A 19,743-nucleotide genomic window follows, 5' to 3' on the forward strand; every position below is an offset into this window, starting at 1 on the left:
AATCTTTTGTCCGTTTTTAAATGTTTTTTTTAATGTACTTCTTAAAGCTTATTGATTTATTTTGAGAGAGATAGAGACAGCGTGAGAAGGGGAGGGGCAGAGAGAGAGGGAAAGAGGGAAAATCCCAAGCAGGCTCCACTCTGTCTGTGCAGAGCTTGATGTGGGGCTCGAACCGACAAAGCTGTGAGATCACGACCTGAGCTGAAACCAAGAGTCAGACGCTTAACCGACTGAGCCACCCAGGCGCCCCTCTTTTATCCTTTTAAATGTTGGTCTCATACATCATTGCGTACTCTCATTTTCAGATCAGGAATCCCCAGTTGCCTGAGTTCTTCTTCCTTTGTCACGCCTTTCGTCTTTTTTCCTCTCTGGCTTTGCCTTTGCTTCTGTTGGGTTTAATCCCCGTCTTCCATGAGAAGAGGGAAGAGGTACTATCCAGCCCTACAGCACTGATCTAACAGATGTACCAGAGAACTCTTTCAGACTTTGAATACAAATAATCTTTTTTGTGGTACATTTTTATTCAATCTGGTCTCATTTCATGCCCCTACTGTCTCAGCTTTTGTACTCCAGTCCAGCTGGACTTCTTTGTGCCCTGTTCTCTCATCTCCGAGCCTTCATGCTATTCGCTCTACCTGGATAACTTTATTTATTAATGTGTTTGTTTAATTTTATTTTTTAAGTAAACTCTACACCCAACATGGGGCTCGAACTCATGATCCTAAGATCGAGAGTCACGTGCTCTACTGACTGAGCCAGCCAGGTGCCCTGGAATTTGCTCTATCCGGAATGCTTTCTCTTTCTCCCTTGCCTCCACCCCAACTCCAATCTAGTTGAGATGAACACAATCTAGAAGAGACACACACATGCAAATATTTATTCCAAACTAGAGGCATGGGCAAAGTGCTGGGGACACACCAGAGGGTGGAATGAATTTTCCAGCTCAGAAGACTGACTGGATCATGATACTATAAACCACAGTTAAGAATATAAGAGACCATCTAAGTTGGAGAGGAAACGGGTTCAATTTTAGATCTAATAATACTAACATTTATTGAATGCTTACCATACAGTGGGCAGCGTTCCAAGCCCTTTACATGTGTCAATTTTTTTAATCCTCACAAAAACTTAGGCTGTAGGTACAATCATTGTCCCCAGTTGATAACTGGGGAAACTGAGTCAGTGATGGTTCTATAGTTTCCCAAGGCTATACAGGTAGAAACTGATAGAGCTAGAATCTGGACCCTAAACATACTCTCACTCTCTTTTTACACTTTTTATTTCAAAAAAAAAATCGTATTTAGAAAAGTTGCAAGAATTTACAGTGGACTCTCATGGACCCTTCATCTAGATTCACCCATCATTAACATTTTCCCACATTTGCTTTATCTTACTCTTCGTTTGTTTTTGTTTTTACTGAACTATTTGGGAGTAAGTTACAAAGTTCATTTCATTCATTCCTAAGTATTCAAGTGTGTATCTGCTAAGAGCAAGGGTATTCTTTTATCTACCCTAAGTCTACTTATCAAATTCAGAAAATTTAACACTGAAACAATGTTATTATTTAATATTTGGCTTATATTCAAATTCAAATGATTAACCTATCACTCTTCCTAATTCTTATGGCGCACTGTTTATTTTTCCAATCCAGGATCTAATCCCAGATCACACACTGAATTTAATTGTCCTGTTTCTTTAGTCTCTTTTAGTCTGGACTCAGCCTTTCTTTGTCTTTCTTGGCATTGACAGTTTTATTTATTTAAAAACTTATTTATTTATTGTGAGAGAGAGACAGTGAGAGTGAGTAGGGGAGGGGCAGAGAGAGGGAGAGAGAGAATCCTAAGCAGGCTCTGCACTGTCACACTGTCAGCGCAGAGCCTGACGCAGGGCTCAGACTCATGAACCATGAGATCACGACCTGAGCCACAGTTAGACCCTTAACCTGCTGAGCTACCCAGGCGCCCCAACATTAACATTTTTAAAAGAATACAGGCTTATTGTTTTGTAGATTTGGGTTTATCTGTTTCTTCATGCTTAGATGCAGGTCCTGCATTTTGGCAGAAATACTGTATAAGTATAGTATGTAAGTGATGCTGTGCTCTTTTGATCCTATACCCTTAACCGCTGGATCATATTGAAGTGAGGTACACTGGAATGCTAGAGGCCAGTGGACCGGCAGCTCAGAACCACAAAGATGAACTGTGTCTAGAGACTCATTTGGAGATCCTCAGCACACAGGTCGTCTCTGGAGCCATGTGAGTGAAAGGCTTATTCAGTGAATAAAGGATGGTATTCCAAGGTCCTCAACATCGAAGGGATGGGTAGCGTGGGGCTGACTGAGGTAGGAGGAGAATCGAGTTTATTACCCCAGAAGTCAAGAAAGAGAAATTTCAAGCATTACTGAGTGGTCATCTGTCAGCTGCTGCAGAGATGTTTGATAAAATGAAGACTGAAAAGTGTGCATTGCATGTGGAAATTTGAGTTCGTGGTGGTCTTAGCAAGACAGAAATGCTAAAGACAGGTGGTGGAGAAGCCATATACAGGAAATTGAGGAGTAAGAAAATGTTTAATATTACCTTTAATGATACAGTGCAAGATATGAAGACCAAGGAGTTCACATACTGAACCCAGCCAACAGCTCTTCACTGTCCAGAAGGCAGACAGCATCTAAAGCCTGACATTGGATAACAAGGTGTCCTGGCTCACAGAGTATGGCCATGTGGAACCCAGAGGCAGGGGATACTTGGAAGTCCAGTTCTTCTTTGCTACAGATGTCTGGAAAACTCAGAATAATTGCATACTGGGTCCTGAATTTGCCCTTATTTTTCGCCTCACAGTAGAGAGAGCTTATTTTTAGGATTATGGGCTAAGGATCGGGCAACTTGAGGGAAACTTCTTAGTGCTCTTATTAAGATATGCTTCTTGGCTTGCAAAGCTAGGTACAGAGTCCTAGCAGTTACATAGCCTCTTGGAAAGGGTTTAGGCAACTTAGGTGAACTTGACCAAATGTCTGAACCTACTCTGGGTCTGATTATATCATGGTTTAGGTGTGGGAACCTACCCCTGCTTTCCCAGGAAGAGTCAGGGATTGTGAGATGGGCTTCCATGAGGCCTTTGGAGTTAACTACCCATCATACTTTATGGTTTGACTCTTTGACCCTTATTGTATACCAAACACTATGGTATGATTGAGATGATTGAGAACACAATAGTGAACAAGAGATACATAGTCCCCCGCCTTTGTTAAATTTACAGTCTAGTGAGAGTCATATAAGAAATACACAAAAGGGGTGCCTGGGTGGCTCAGCTGGTTAAGCACCGGACTTCGGCTCAGGTCATGATCTCATGGCTTGTTAGTTGTGCTGACAGCCCAGAGCCTGGAACCTGCTTCGGATTCTGTGTCTCCATCTTTTTCTGCCCCTTTTTCTTCCCTACCCCCTCGCATTCTGTCTCTCTCTCTCAAAAATAAATAAACATTAAAAAAAAAAAAGAAATACGCAAACATATAAGTTAGTAAAATAATATTTCTGGGAAGGATACTAATAGGATATTGAAAAGGAGGATAACTTTAGATTTAGATTTAGATAAGTTTAGATTTAGATTTAGATAAGTTTAGATTTAGATTTAGATAACTTTAGATTTAGAATGAATTAGTTAAGATAATGCTAGTTATTGAAACAGATAAACCCCAAATTATCAATAGCTTAAGACAATAGATATTACTGCTTATATAAAGGTCAATCAGCAGGGATAAAAGGGGGCTGTGTTCTACATAACCCTTCAGGGACTCAGGGTAATAGGGTCTATGCCATTTTTAACACATGGCTTCCACAGCCTCTCTGGCTAGCCAGCAGAGAGGGAAATAGAACAAATGTTTCACCTGGAAAGCTTGCATGGGCCAGGCCTGGAAGCAGTGTTATTACTTGTGGTCAGATGCTAGATGCCAGAAATTAGTGTAGTAGACTGATAATAGCTCCCAAAGATATATCCTTGCCTAGTCCTCAGAATCTGTGAATGTTCCCTTGTTTGTAAAAAGAATCTTTGCAGATGTAATTCATTTAAGGGGCTTGAGGCTATTACCCTGGATTATCCAGGTGCGCCCCAGATGCCATCGCAAGGATCTTTATGAGAGAGATGCAGAGGGAGACAAACAGAAGTGCTTTCTTCTGTATCACGTTGCCATTACATTGGTTTTTAATAGATGTATCTTGCCAACTTGATCGAAGCCTCAGTTGGAAATTTTTTCTGAATATTTATTATGGTAGGTGCTATCCTAGGCCCTGAATAAGCACAGGCAAATAAGACACAGTCTCTGCCCTCAAAAAGCATACAGTTCAGGACAAGGGAGGTGTATGTGTTTTATCTTATATCCTGGGAGCATTGTTGGACACTTGTGTAAGATGATGGTTAATACCCTATTAATTGGTTGGTGGCTGCTGTACATCTGCATTGAACAAATTAGAGTCTCTATTTTGCCAAACTTGTCTTCTCAGCTGCCAGAGGAGTTCCACTTGGAAGTGCAAGTTACTGGTTCAGCCCTCCAGGACTGCTTGTAGTTACTGGGCAGGGGAACATGATGTGCACTCAACAGATGCCTTGTCCAGGTAAGGTATGGCAGGGAAGTTCTTGTTGGGAGGTGGAAAAGTATGCCAGGGGCTCAAAGATCCTTTCACTGCTAGTTTGCTTCCAACTCTGCTGTAGGAGAAACAGCAGAGGTTTAGGAAATTGGAAAATGGGGAAGTCCGTGACTTTGTTTCTAGATTGAAACCCAGTGGCATGTCAGCAAGTGACTGGGCTTCAGTTTCAGGCTTACTTTTAACCGTAACGTACACATACAGAGTATAGCTGGGCAACTTCCATTAGTGGGAGCAGTCCCTTCCTGCATATAGCCTGAGCAGAAAATGTGTGCTCTTGCCCACTTCCTCTTTCCAGCTTCACACACGTATAGCCATCATGCTTATGCCATGCCCTTCAACCTCACTGAGGACTCCGGCTTTATGCTCTGTACCCTCTAACAGCTGTGCCTGTCCACAGTGATTCTCAAATGTGGTCCACAGTCTACTGGTGGGCCACAAAGGGTTTCCTAACAGGCTGCCGACGGGCCCCCAAATGCGGCCCTTCCTTGGGTTCTCCTTGGAGCATGACATGCATGTCTGTTGGCTTTGTGTTTTGTATACTAACTGATGTCACAGAATGACGTGTTTATATGTCGTAAGCCTAAAAACATAATCTAATAATTCTTTTAAATGCATTAGTCTCTTGCATTATGTAGAAAACGAAAAATGGAATTATAAGCCATTGTTAACAGTAATATTAGCTTTTATAATTGTCCAGCGATTTACCTTTACTGAGATCTTCATTTCTTCATATGGCTTCAAATTTCTGTCTGGTGTGCTTCCAGGTCACCCTGCAGGACTCCCTGAGGCACTTCTTGCAGGGCCAGTCTGGTGGTAATGAACTCCTTCAGCTTTTGTTTATCTGGAAACATCTTCATTCTCCCTTACTCTTGAAGGAGTTTGGGCAAATAGAGGACTCTTGTTTGACAGTTTATTTCTGGCCTCCAAAGTTTCTGATGAGCAACCTGCTAATTGTCTTATTGAGGATCCTTTGTATCTGGGTGATTCACTTTTCTCTTGCTGATTTCACGATTCTCTCTTTATCTTTGGTTTTTGGAAGTTTAATTAGAATGCATCTCGGTTGGATCTGTATGAGTTCATCTGACTTGAAGCTCATTGAGCTTCCTGGATGTTTATATTCATGTTTTTCATCCAGTTTGGGAAGTGCACAGTCATCATTTCTTTAGATATTTACTCTCTCCCTTTCTCTCTCTCCTCCTTCTGGGACTTCCACAGCGTGTATGTTGGTCTGCTTGATGGCATCCCACAGGTCCTTCAGCTCTGTTCACTCTTCTTCAATATTTTTTCTGGCTGTTTCTCAATCTCTGCTGTTTCTGTTGTTCTATTTTCACGTTAACAGATTCATTCATCTGCCTACTCAAATCTGAATTTGAACCCCTCTAGTGAATTCTTTTCAGCTATCATACTATTCAGCTCCAGAATTTTGCTTTGGTTTCTTGTTAAGTTTTCCACATCTACTGATATTTCTGTTTGGTGCATACATCATTTTCTTGACTTTCTTCACATTCTCCTTTAGTCTTTGAGCATCTTTAAGACAGTTTTTTTAAAGTTTTTTCTAATTAGCTCAAACATAAAAATGGATTACAGCAAAATAACTCTACAGTTGTCCATTCATTGACTCATTAAACCACTTTGGGACTGTAGCCAAGGAAATAAATACAACCCATGATTATTGTAATATGAATCAGAAAGTTGGAAACAACGCACTCTTCTAGAACAGGGGAATTACGTAGCACCTATCCATGTGATAAAATGTTGTTCAGCTTTTAATTTATGAAGTGTTAATAATGTAAAGACTTTTTTATAATGCCAAGTAAAAAGAGCCAGATAAAAAGTTGTATGGTTGTTATGATTGTGATTGTATAAAAAATATTAACAGATCCTACAAAGAAATATACCAAAATACTAAGTTTTTGTCTTTGATAGTGGAATTATAGGTAATTTTTAAATTTCATCTTTTCTCTATTTTCCAAATACATATTCCTCATTGAGCATGTATTACTTTCTTCATAATCAAATAAAATTTATTAAGTAAAATATGTATCTGAGCACAAGTATAAGTAATGTAGAGATATAACTGTAGGGATATTTTCATGTTAATTTGAATCCCTCCACAACAGGAAATGATAAAGCCTTCACCTGGTGAAGGATCTGGCTTTAGCATTACTCTGCCTGAGTTCTCATCCTGTGTCAGTTTGCTTCAGCATAGTTTTTTTGTCTTTCTCCTTCTTACCCATTCCTTGTCCACTCTAAAAAATGAGTAACTGATTTTTTTTCCTTCTCAGCATACCCATTTGTTGTCTATGGATCCCCACAGGCAGGATATGGACCCCCACAGGCAGGATATGGACCCCCACAGGCAGGATATGGACCCCCACAGGCTGGATATGGACCCCCACAGGTGGAATATGGACACCTGCCATGGGGATACGGACCCCCACCAGCAGGATACGGACCCCCACCTGTGGGATCTGGAGCCCCACCAGGAGCATACAGAGCCCTGCCTGTGGGATACGGAGCCCTCCCAGCCGGAAACGAAACCTTACCGACTGGAAGTGAAAACCCAGGGGCTGGAAATCAAGCCCCACCTCCAGGATATGAAGTTTCACCTGCTGGAATTAGAGCTGGGACTGGCAAATCTGTGGCAATCCAACCTCCTGGGTATGAGGCTTCTCTTCCCCCTGCCTCATCTTCTCAGAGCCATTCACCATCTTCCAGGAATTAAACCTTGAAGACTCGCCAAGCAAAGTGGCACCCGAAAACCAAAGTCAGAATAGGAAGGTAGACTCAGGTATGTGATTAAAGGTGTGTCTGACGTAGTGTTGCCCTGTGGAAGGGCAGTCTTAGGGGGAGGCTGAGTCAACTCTTGATTAGATGGGCCAAAGAAGAAGTAGGATTAGAGCTAATTCCCCAATAATTTGGTTGACATTGGGCTGCATTGTAATTTTTTTTTTAAAGTTTATTTATTGAGAGAGAGCATGCACATGAGCTGGGGAGGGGCAGAGAGAGAGGGAGACAGAGGATCCAGAGCCAGATGGGGACTTGAACTCAGAAGCTGTGAGATCATGACCTGAGCTGAAGTCAGAGGCTCAACCTACTGAGCCACTCAGATACCTGATGGGCTGCATTTTTAAACAAACCTTGAATGTAGGGTGGAAAAGGCTTCCTGCCTTTCTCCCCTCCCCCTCTAGAAATTATTTATTGCGCTGTTTGCTAAGCCTGAAAATATGTTAAAAATATCAAGTTGAGGGGCACCTGGGTGGCTCAGTTGGTTAAGCAGTTGGACTCTTGGTTTTGGCTCAGGTCATAATCTCATGGTTCATGAGTTCAAGCCCCTCATTGGGATCTTTGCTGGCAACACAGAGCCTGCTTGGGATTTTCTCTCTCTTCCTCTCTCTCTGCCCCTTCCCTGCTCAAACTCTCTCTCAAAATAAATAAATAAACTTAAAAAAATGTTTAAAAAGAAATATCAAGTAGAATACTCAGTTGTTTTTCACAGCATTGTTTATATTAGTGAAGGGATGGACCAGCCCATCACTAAATTTCCAATAGTGAGAGAGAATCTCATAAATCATGGTACATCCATATAATGGAATATTATGTGTCCATTGAAAATGATATCTAGGGGTGCCTGGGTGGCTCAATTTTTGGGCATCTGACTTCGGCTCAGGTCATGATCTCACGGTTTGTTGAGTTCGAGCCCCGCATCAGGCTCTGTGCTGACAGCTCGGAGCCTGGAGCCTGCTTCGGATTCTGTGTCTCCTTCTCTCTCTGCCCCTCCCCAACTTGTGCTCTGTCTTTCTATGTCTCTCAAAAAATAAATAAATGTAAAAAAAAATTAAAACAAAAAGAAAATGATATCTAGATTAGGAAAAGCCTTCTTTGAGAAAATCAACCCCCCCCCCCAAAAAAAGAAAATCAAACCCAATAATGCAATAAAGGAAAACGGTGATAAGTTTGACTATATCAAAATTTTTAACATCTGTATGACCACAATTAAAAGATAGAAAACAGAATAGGAGAAAGTTAATCTCCGACATACATGTTAAACAAATAATTTATAATTAGAATATATGAAGAACTCCTAAAAGTCAACCAAAAATTAAAAATGGACAAAAGATATGAAATCCCAATTAACCAAGGCAGTAGAGTGGCTCAGAAACATTTCAAAAGATGTTCAATCAACTTCACTAGTATTAGGAAAAGGCAACTTGACATGAGAAACAATTTTATCTCCAAAGATTTATAAATATTAAAAAGATAGAAAAAGTTAAGTGTTAGGAAGGAACACATGTGGGGAAAGGTTATTTTATACAATATTGGTGCGAATGTAAGTTGAATGCATTTTTAGAAAGAGATCTGGCAGTGCCTTTTAAAAGGTAAAAGATATCTACTCTTGATTTAGCAGCTTCACTTCTCAATATCTATTCCTGAGAAACGCTTGCACCTGTGCACAAAGATGTGTGTGGGAAGATTTAATTACATTCATTGTTTCTAACATCACAAAATTGGAAATAAGCTATGTGGTCATTAATAGTATTTATATAAACTATGGTGCCTTAAAGCTAAATATGCAAAAATTCTGTCTTATTGTTAAAATAAGAAAAGCAAGTTGTAGGGATTATATACTGCAGTGATTTTCAATCCCATCAGACTGCCCCCATAACAAATAATTTGTTTTTTTTTAAGTTTATTTATTTATTTTGCGAGAGAGAGCGAGAAGAGGAAAGGCAGAGAGAGGGAGAGAGAGAGAGGGAGAGAGAGAATTCCAAGCAGGCTCTGCACTGTCCGTGTGGGGTCCAACACGGGGCTTGAACTCATGAACTGTGAGATCATGACCTGAGCTGAAACCAAGAGCTGGATGCTCAATGGACTGAGCCACCCACATGCCCCTCCCATAACAAATAATTTGTAATGTCTCCTTTAGATCATCAGAATGAAATTTGTAGACAACTGCATATGATTCCATACCATTTCAACCAAAATCAATAAATTATGCCATAAATGTGATATAAAGAAATAATATAAAACTAGTTTGTAGTAAAATTTTAAGTATTTTAATATATAAATGTTCAAATTCCACTGTACTAGAAGACATAACAAAGTAATCAAGTGCTCACCTCCTGTATGTAGATTCACCAAATTCATAAACACTAGAAATGATCCATGTATGTTGTATTGGTGACTTGAATACCATAGTGGCAATGCTATTGGCAATGTCGTTTTCCAAAATGATGAACAATCCTTGACAAATTTCCAAATAAAACAAAGTTTCGTTTTCCCTTGATTTACACAGTGGTTGAATTCCTGAAAAGTTCTGCATGTATTAAAATCATGTAATGCAGGGTTAGGCTCTAGGCTCAAATGATTATAAGCATGTGTTTCACCTACATCGATGGCCAGAGATTCATTTGAAAATCATGAAGGAGTGTAGGACGATTCTTTGTTGTGAGGAACTGCCCTGTACTTTTCGGGACGTCTAGCATCCTTGACCCCTCACCTGTCAGATACCAACAGTGGCCTCTGATTGTGATAACCAAAAATGCCCCCAGTTATTTCATAATTGCCCCCTGGGGGTCAATGCCTTCCCTGCCAAGAACTATCATTCTGGACTACTTTAGACTATTCTGAGGTTGTCAGCCTCTTAAAAACTCACTATTCTGCTACCTTGACCAACTTCCTAATTTCATTGGCCTTTCCTTGCTTTCTTACAGGCTCATCAAGCCGCCTAAAAGGAGGCCTTAAAAATATTATATCAAGTGTTTTTAGATACTATATACCAAAAGGTTTTAGAAGCTCTAGTGTATAATATTGCCAGACCCAGAAGACATTTAAATCATATATTTTTTCTATGAATATTTTGTGTGTAGTTGAGAATATGTTGTATATACAAGTGTTTCACCTGACACTTTACATTTTCATAACTTTTATTTATTTATTTATTTATTTATTTATTTATTAAATTAAACAATATTTTTAATGTTTATTTTTTAGGAGAAACAGAGCATGACTTGGGGAGGGGCAGAGAGAGAGAGACAGGGAGACACAGAATCCCAAACAGGCTCCAGGCTCTGAGCTGTCAGCACAGAGCCCGATGGGGTCTCGAACATATGAACCGCGAGATCATGACCTGAGCTGAAGTCAGACGCTTAACTGACTGAACCACCCAGGCGCCCCAGCTTTTTTTTAAAACAGCTTTGAAGTAGGGTGGCCTGGGTGGCTCAGTCAGTTAAGCGTCTGACTTCAGCTCAGGTCATGATCTCGCGGTTCATATGTTCGAGCCCCCATCGGGCTCTGTGCTGACAGCTCAGAGCCTGGAGCCTGTTTGGGATTCTGTGTCTCCCTGTCTCTTTGTCCCTTCCGTACTCATGCTTTGTCTCTCTTCCTCTCTCAAAAATAATTAAACATTAAAAAAAGAATTAAAAAACCCCACAGCTTTGAGGTATAATTGATATATTAAAAATTGAATATACTTAATGTATAGTTAGATGAGTTTCATAGGTTTTTAAGAATTATTCATAAAGGGGCACCTGGGTGGTTCAGTCGGTTGGGCGTCCGACTTCAGCTCAGGTCACGATCTCGTGGTCCGTGAGTTCGAGCCCCGCGTTGGGCTCTGGGCTGATGGCTCAGAGCCTGGAGCCTGCTTCTGATTCTGTGTCTCCCTCTCTCTCTGCCCCTCCCCTGTTCATGCTCTGTCTCTCTCTGTCTCAAAAATAAATAAACGTTTAAAAACAATTAAAAAAAAAAGAATTATTCATAAATATTGTTAGTGGCTACATGGCTGCACCATTACATATTTTCTCAATCCCTATTTTAAAATATTTTAGTTGTTTCCAGGTTTTTGCTATTACAAACAACATTGTGATTAACTTCTCTTATATAGAGCTTTTTTTTTTTTTTAATTTTGGATTATTTCCTTGAAACAGGTTAGAGTTATTGATTGATCCTCATTGTAACAATTAGGAAACCAGATGCTCCTAGGTTGTCAAGGACAGCTTTTCCTAAGGAAGTTGGTGGATGTTAATGGGTCTTATGTGGAAAAGGTGGTTATTGAGTCAAATATATTTGAAAAAGCCAGGTAAACAGATTTCTTTACCTCATGACTTCTCAGCACCTTGAATATACTAGTGAACATAAATCTCTAAGAGGGAGACATTTTCAAAATACACATATTTTTTCAAAATTATTTGACCTTAGTCTATTTTATTCACTAAACATTTTGGAAAAACTATTATTTAGTGGAACAAACTTCGGGAAACACTTTGTGGAATGAGTGGATATTAGAATTAAAATGAACTGTTAAGTATCTGGGGTATGCTGCCCTTAAAACTCTTCCCAAATGAGACGAGTCAAGGACCATTCTTCTTCCCCTTCCGAGAAAAAGAGCTTCATGTCCAGTGTAGAGAACAGGAGATCTTCTTGAAGAAGGCACATGATAATATAGAAAGTAGCTACGGATTCCTATTAGAAATTACCGGCACAGAGTCATGGGTCTGGGACACTGGAGTGTCAGTGGTACAGGGACTGCTGGTATGTCCAGGTAACCATGCAGGGAAGAAGTAAAAAGAGAAAACATAGGTATAACCCTTTTCTAAAGATTCCAAACAGAGAATTCAGACCATATGGATCTTTTTTTAATGTTTGTTTGTTTGTTTGTTTGTTTAGAAAGAGACCGCGAGGGAGGGGCAGAAAGAGAGAGAGCGGGAGAGAGAGAGAATCCCAAGCGGGTTCTTCACTGTCAGTGCAGAGCCAGACGTGGGGCTCAATCCCACGAATGTGAGATCGTGACCTGAGCAGAAGTCAAGAGTCAGATGCTCAACCAACTGAGCCACCCAGGTGCCTCAGACCATATGGATCTTAAACATGGGTCACAGGCCCCAGATCTCTTTCTCTTAAAAATTTTTGAGGGAAGTGATGAGGATTTTTTTTCTTCTAAGAGTTTCTTCTTTTCTCACTTCTAAACCTCTCTACATGGGCAGAAGTGACAAGGAGAGGAAGAGGGAGAGATTCTCCAAACCAGAGCAGGAATAAAGTTCCCCTCATTCAGCTTTTCGGTTTGTGCTGGAATGTGATGGTGAGTTGGGAATAGGGGCAAGGAGTGAGGCCTCTTTTATGCTGGAATAGTTCTCTAAATAACTGACGTCTAACAGGCATATTCTGGGATTGGAATTCTAAAAGGGTAGCAAGTAGACTTTCTCTTCTGCTCTTCATTCTAGCCATACATGTACCAGGTAGATTTGAAATGAGGTCCAACAACCTAGAAGGGTAAGCAGGTCCAAGTCTCCTGAAAGTGGACTCCCCTGCAAAGGGAACTTGTTCACCTGTTTCACCAGGCTGCTGGAATACAACCAAAGGTGGTAACTGTATAGAGGTGGGACCAAGCAGAGCCCCAGGTTGGACCCGCTGGGGGCTGTATGGCACACCTACTCTTAGCTCCCACTGCCTGATGCAGAGAGTCAGACTCCTTCTATAACAAGCGCATCCTATAAGGAGAGCTTTGGGTCCTGTGTACTCACAGGGATCCGGTTTTGCTCTGCTTAGGACAAATCCAGCGAGAGTTCAGCTAAGCCTGTTATGTGCTGAAAGCACTAATGCTGGGTCATTCGGGTCCCCATTGACATTTTGGATGCTTCCTTCCTGATTCATCCCTGAGCCGGTGGATTCATCTTCTTCCTGTCTCTTCCCCAGCTGCAATACAGAATCTGCTCTTGCTTTCTGTACTTTGCCTCCTCATTTCCTATTAGGAATAGGAAAGGAAAGGAAGAAGACCTTTTATCTCTGGACTGATAGTGGACCCACAAAACAAGCACCCAAATACTCTTTTTCCTAGATAGGTGGACGCTTGCCAGCCTGCAGAAACTTCGGGCTTGACTGTCCTGAGGAATCAAGGGGAAAATGTGTAGTTGGTGGGATTTTTCAACCTATAGATTAATATATGCAGGAAATACTGCGTGTCGTTGTTTTCTTTTAATTCTGTTATCCAGACCGCCCCCCCCCCACCATCTGCCTTGCTGGTGGGCTCCCCCAAACTCCCAAGATTATGCAAAGTTATCCAGATCTTATGTGGCATCAAGATGCCAAGAAGGCCCTTCTAGGCATCAGATTACTTCTGAAACAGCTACCGCCCAGTCCAGGCAGTCACATCAAGTCTGATAGCTGGGTTGCTTCCTTATGCCCCCAGAATCTTAGGTGGGGCCTGGAAGCTGGCTGTCAGAGATCCAACTCCACACCCCTGAGCACTGGGGAGCAGGACCCCAATGCCTACTCCTTGAGAGGACTGCCAGTTCCTTCCCCAACCTCTCAGATTCTCCTGCCTCCATCCCCTCTACTTCTTGAGCAACCATCCTAATCCCAATCTCAGGATCTGGGTTTCCACAGAGGATACTAGAGAGCCTTTGCCTTCGTGTTGACTTGATTTTTCTTGCCCACTGCCGGGTTGCTTGCTTGAAACTATGTATGTGTGACTATGTATAGAATGTAAACACCCAATTCAAATTCACACTGTACAGGTTACCTAGTCATCTAGTAGAAAGTAAAACATGTGGCAACCATCCCAACCTTTACCTGGAGCACCTTTAGGAGAGGGGAGTTGGTGTAGCACACTCAACCATGGACTCTTAGAGAATAAACTTGTTTTTGAAGGTCCCCAGATGACTCCAGAAGAAGGGATTCTGTCTAAGGGAGAGATTTGACCAGCAGTTTGATTAGTCTCGATATGTATTTAATAGTTAATAGTTAAAAACTTGTGTAATATTTAGTAATCGGCTTTTTTTTATTAAACTTAAGACAGTATTAATTGGACTGGGTATTAATAAATAATTACTAATATTGAACATAGTTCTTAAATTCCATTTAGGTTCTAAGTACTCATATGACAAATCTTTGAGTGCCATAGCTGAGGCCCCTGGAGCTAGATTTTTGAGTTGTGACAAAAAACAAGGACAGTTTTATCCTCCATCTCAGAAAGAGGTAACGGTCATCTTGGAGACAAGTTACCAGAATGCATCTTGCTCTCCTCTTTCACCATGTCTGTGTCTGGAATGCTTTCTATTTACCCCTCTCCCTACTGCAATACTGTTCTCCTTTTGGCCTCCTGGCCGAGTCCTAGTCATCTGCTGAGTCCCAACCCAGATGCTCTTTGAAACCTTCCTGCATTTCCCAACCAAATTCAGATGTTATTTCTTCCTTTGTCCCACTCTATTTTGTGCGCGACTCCATTAGAGAGCATTTACAGAGTAATTTTCATTGCTGGTTTATATGTCTGTCTTTGCCCGGAACTGTGAGTTCTCCGAGGACCATTATTGGGTCATTATTTGATGTGAGGCATTACTTCCAGTGCTGTAGAGAGGAGACAGAGTTGTTTCAAATATAGTCCCTGTTTTCTAAGAACTTACTGTTTAGAGCTTTAGGGCAAGAAAGGAACTCGTTGTTAGTAATTGCCTCACTCTGCCACTCTTCTGGAGGATCCAGGGAAAAGAGTTCCTGGTTTTAATATAGGTTTTATTACTGTTCAGGTATGGTAAGGCCAACCAATCAGGAGACAGCTGCCATCGAAAAGGTAGTTTGTTATACTTATAGATCTGAAGGCAAGGGCGTGCCACGCCATGAGGGCCACACAGGGAAGCACCAGGGACAAGGGGGAAACTGTCACAGCCTTTATTGTGGTCTCCATGGGAAGGAACAGGTGAGGCAGGGTAAGCAGGTTTAGGATTGCATAGTTTGAATAATGTCAGTGGGCTTGGGGGCATAGAGGCTGTCCCTGGTTGTTTAGTACCTGGCTTGAGGGTGATTAGAGCAGGTGGAGCCTGATAAAAGAGGTGGTTGGAGCAGGAATGTATTATGCTAAGTGAAATAAGTCAGAGGAAGACAAATACCATATGATTTCATTCACGTGGAATTTAAGAAACAAAACAGATGAACATATGGGAAGGAAGAAAAAAAGAGAAGAAAGTAAGCCATAAGAGACTCTTACTATAGAGAAGAAATGGAGGGTTGACGGAGGGAGGTCGGTGGGGGATGGGCTAGATGGGTGATGGGCATTAAGGAGGGCACTTATTATGATGAGCACTGGGTGTTCTATGTAAGTGATGAATCACTAAATTCTACTTTTGAAACCAATATAACACTATATGTTGACTAACTAGAATTTAAATAAAAACTTGAATCAAACAAATAAAGGAGCAATCCATATATCAAAAAAAAAAAAAAAAAAAAAGAGAGAGAGAGAGAGGTGGTTGGGGGAATGGCCCCAGAATGGTTGGTCTCCTTTTGAAAGACACATTCACTGGCAGGTTGCTTACCATCTTTAGAAGTTGGCTAACCCAGGGGTGCCTGGGTGTCTCAGTCGGTTAAGCGTCGACTTCAGCTCAGGTCGTGATCTCAAGGTTTGGGAGTTCAAACCCCATGTCGGGCTCCGTGCTGACAGCCCGGAGCCTGCTTCAGATTCTGAGTCTCTCTCTCTCTCTGCCCCTCCTCTGCTCTCTCTCTCTCTCTCTCAAAAGTAAATAAACATTAAAAACATTTTTTTAATTAAAAATTTTTAAAAAAGAAGAAAGAAATTGGCTAACCCTGAAAGGGCCAGTCCCTTTAGGGGTTGCAAGTCCCCAGATGTCCTAGTATCAGAATATGGAAAATAAAAGATATGATTAATACAGTTATAAAACTAGGTCCCTGGCCTTCCTCATTGGATTCCCCTCTATGTGGAATCTCTGAAAAGCAGGATTAAAAAAGGAAAGGGAAGAGGGAAGGAAACTCCTCTCTCAATTCGGAGTGCAGTCAGCTACAGGTAAAGCAACTACACTGTTTTAAATAAATAGGAGCTAATTTTCCTGACATAACAATATTTCAGGAGGCGGGCAGACCCAGATAGGTGCTGCAACTCAACCACATCATTCGAGGCTCAGCTCCTTATACCTTCTAGTCTGCCAACCCTGATATCCCTAGTGTGTTGGCCAGGATGGTCAGGACAGCTGACCGCCTCCAGTCTTGTGCCTGCCTCCAAGGAGGAAGACGGGGAGGGCAGAGGGCTGTGCCACCTACGATTCTCTTCCCTTCTCTAGGTCCCGGCCCGAGGGCGGGCACCTTCTGAAATGCTAACCTAAAACAATCTAAATATCTCTCACTGGGCAATTTAAAAAAATGTGGTAACTGGAAATGTATTAATAGGGATTAAGCTCCAAAAGATAATAAATGGAAAAAAAAAAAGCCACAAAACAGCATGTTTACTTTGCCACCATCTTCCGCACGCGCCAGAGTGATGGAGCCTCGTCTCCACAGGACCCCGTTAGCAGGAGTTGTCTCAGGGCGAGGGAGCTGCATGGCTGGGGGAAAGGATTGAGAGAGAGGATGAATTTTTCCCACTCTAAACCCTTTTGGATCTTTCGATTTTGTGCTACATGCCTGTGTACTGTGTGTTTCTCATTTTAAACGTGAAGGATAAATTAATATGCTAGGTTCTACCTTGCTTATAAATTGTGCAGTGGTTCCTTGCAACCTTCAGGATTAAGTCCAAAGTCCTGGTTTACTGTATACATGGATCACATTATGCTCCTTAGTATTTAAGGACCTGCGTGGTCTGGCCCTTCCAGTGACCTCTCCAGCTATGTGATCCAGCTGAGCAGAACAAAATACAGACACTGAACTGGGCATGGCCTCTGCCTCTATGCCTTCCTCCCCACTGTGTTTTAGTCATCTTTCAAAATAGCCCAGAAGTTCTTTCTTTTGAGAAGCTTTTTCTCATCTCCCCTTCCAGAGTAATTGCCCTTCTACTGAGCTTGTATTGTTTCTGGTGAAAAACTGTGCCAAACCTATTGAGATTGTTTGTGTGCCCGTCTCCCCCATGGCCTGTGAGCTCCTTGAGAACAGAGACTGTATCCCATTGCAGGACACCTAGCAGAAAGCACTGCACAGAGCATGTGTCTAGTAAACATTTGTTGGGGAATAAAGATGTGAATACATTGTGTTTCTTGATTTATGATATACACTTATAACACATATATACTCCACCAAGTTCTGGCCACAAGTTGAAGATTATAATTTGCAGAATAAGTTTCGTTTGGCAGGCTGTTAGAGAGGATTCGCATTTCAGATTTTAGAGGAAGCTGCCCCTTCTCTGGCTGGTTGAGTTGAACAGTCCTGAAGGCATGATTATGTTTCACCTCTACCTAGCTCACAGCCATGGTTTACATGGTTCCTACTGGCCAAAGCCACCACTGGCAAGGGGGTTCCATAGAACTCACCTGGTGTTTAAAGGCCTTTGAAAGTGAATAAACACCATTACTAAAGCTGGGTGCTAGGCAATGTGCTAAGGTACTTTATGAACATATCTCACTTAGTCTCCATAGCAATCCAGTCAAGTGGGCACTTTTAATGCCTTCATTTTACAGCTAAGCATACTAAAGCTTGGAGACCTTAGGAAACCACAGAATCCACAATTACTGAGTGGTGGAGGCAGGCCATGAACTCAGGCTGATTCCAGAGCCTGCGACCCTAACCTCTGACGGAGGAACCCACTCCCTAGCATCCTCTTTTCATCCCACAGGTGCCAGGCAGTCGGAAGCGTTTCCTGTGCATGTGGTGGCCTGATCCTGTCTGCACATCTGTGGGGTCCTGGTGAGCGCTGAGTCCCATTCTTGTTGTGGGCTTGATCCCTGGTGGTCAGAGGGCTTAGAAAATCAACTGTGTCAGATATGGTATAGTAGGTCAAAGAGGGCTCAGATTTCTCACAGGACCAGAAGATTGGTTCCAGATCCTTTGCTGCCATGTAACTGGGGGTGGGGGTTGGAGGGCCTGAGGCTAGCTGCCCTCAAGTCAGCTAAGCTGGTACAGGAAAGAGGGAATCCTGGGACCTTTGAGTTTTTCTTGGCCTTGTGCCCTCATCACAAACCCCTCATCACATCAGCTGCCTTAGTGATGCCTCTGAGCAAAGGGTCCTTATAACACGGAAAGTGAAGAGTTTGAGAGGGGCAGTAATTACATCAATGGGCCAGCCCATTTGTTAACCATATGCTCATGCCAAGCACCCTGTCAGGCATTTCACGGGCATAATCCAGCAAGGTGAGTGCACGGACCCCAATCTCATAGATTGAGAAACTGGGACAGAGAGGGAAACAAACTGCCTAAGGCACACAGCGGGCTAAGAAGTGACGGGGCAGGAGATAAGCCTAGGTTTCGCTCCTCATCGACATACACTCATTTACTGAATGCCGTTTGTGTCCTATTTCTGTGCACTTGGGATATCAGTGACCACACAAAAGTCCCTGCTCTTATGGAGATCACATTCTAGTGATATTAAGATACAGTCAATATATAGGTTATGTGATGTAACTAGGCATATCATACACAAACTGCAGAAAGAGCAAAAACAGAGAACTTGATAAGAGTTACGAAAACATACAGAACAAAGTGCAGGAGATTGGGAATGCCGGGGGGTTGGCAGAGGGAGAAGACTGTAGCAGAGCCTTGTCAAGTAGGTAATGTCCGAGTGAAGATTTGAAGGGTAAAAGGGGTGAGGGAGCTGGCCATTCTGATCTCTGTGGAAGAGTGAAAAGGCAGCTTAATTCCAAGGTGGCTCAAGACATAGATGAACCTGAGAAGACTCCTGTTCTCAAGGAAGGAAAATGCTTGAAAACAGCCAACCAGAGTGAGAGAGATCCGAATCCGCCCACGTCATACAGCTTGGGGATGGAGACTGATTTCTAGGTTTTCGGTAGAAAACAGGCGTCCTTCCTGCCTATGTCCTGAGGAGAAAGGAGAAGCTAGTGTAACCGAAGAGGCTGGGGTCACCCTGGCTTTACACCCCCGATTAAAGTCTGCTTGCTGTCGCAATACCTGTGGCACGCCCTTGGTCTCTCTGTTTCTGAGGGCATCTGAGTTATGCACTGCCTGGCGCTGGGGCCTTGGTACCACCCCAGTAGGCAGCTTGGACATACCTAGACTTCTCAGCTTCCTGGCTGGGCTCTGCGCTTGTCCTGCTTCAGCAGTACATTGTCTGGTTCCAAGACAGATAGATCGTCTTAGTGAAGATATCTCTGAATCCCCTTGATGGAGTACTTGCCTAAGCTGGGGAGCCTGCTCTCTGACTCTCCATGGAAAGGGGACAGGGATA

At 42.3% G+C, this 19,743-nt stretch overlaps 1 protein-coding gene across 6 annotated transcripts in view; it reads left to right on the plus strand.

Moving 5' to 3' along the window:
- Nucleotides 1-19,463, plus strand: part of WBP2NL (WBP2 N-terminal like) — a 30,523-nt gene extending 11,060 nt beyond the window's left edge. For 3 of the 6 annotated variants that reach the window (XM_060656204.3, XM_081796276.1, XM_078449393.2), the window contains 4 exons: nt 4,494-4,604; nt 6,923-7,428; nt 18,178-18,248; nt 19,203-19,463. In XM_060656204.3, the coding sequence (XP_060512187.2) occupies nt 4,494-4,604; nt 6,923-7,362 (551 nt within the window). In that variant the 3' untranslated portion in view covers nt 7,363-7,428; nt 18,178-18,248; nt 19,203-19,463. Of the gene's footprint in view, nt 1-2,596; nt 2,693-4,493; nt 4,605-6,922; nt 7,429-11,563; nt 11,716-18,177; nt 18,249-19,202 lie in introns of those variants that run through there. The other 3 variants (XM_078449391.2, XM_078449392.2, XM_081796277.1) reach the window with 3 other exon arrangements.
- The last annotated feature ends 280 nt before the right edge of the window (nt 19,464-19,743 follow it).

Source organism: Panthera onca, chromosome B4, assembly GCF_046562875.1.
Source record: "Panthera onca isolate mPanOnc1 chromosome B4, mPanOnc1 haplotype 2, whole genome shotgun sequence".
Taxonomy (NCBI): Eukaryota; Metazoa; Chordata; class Mammalia; order Carnivora; family Felidae; genus Panthera; species Panthera onca.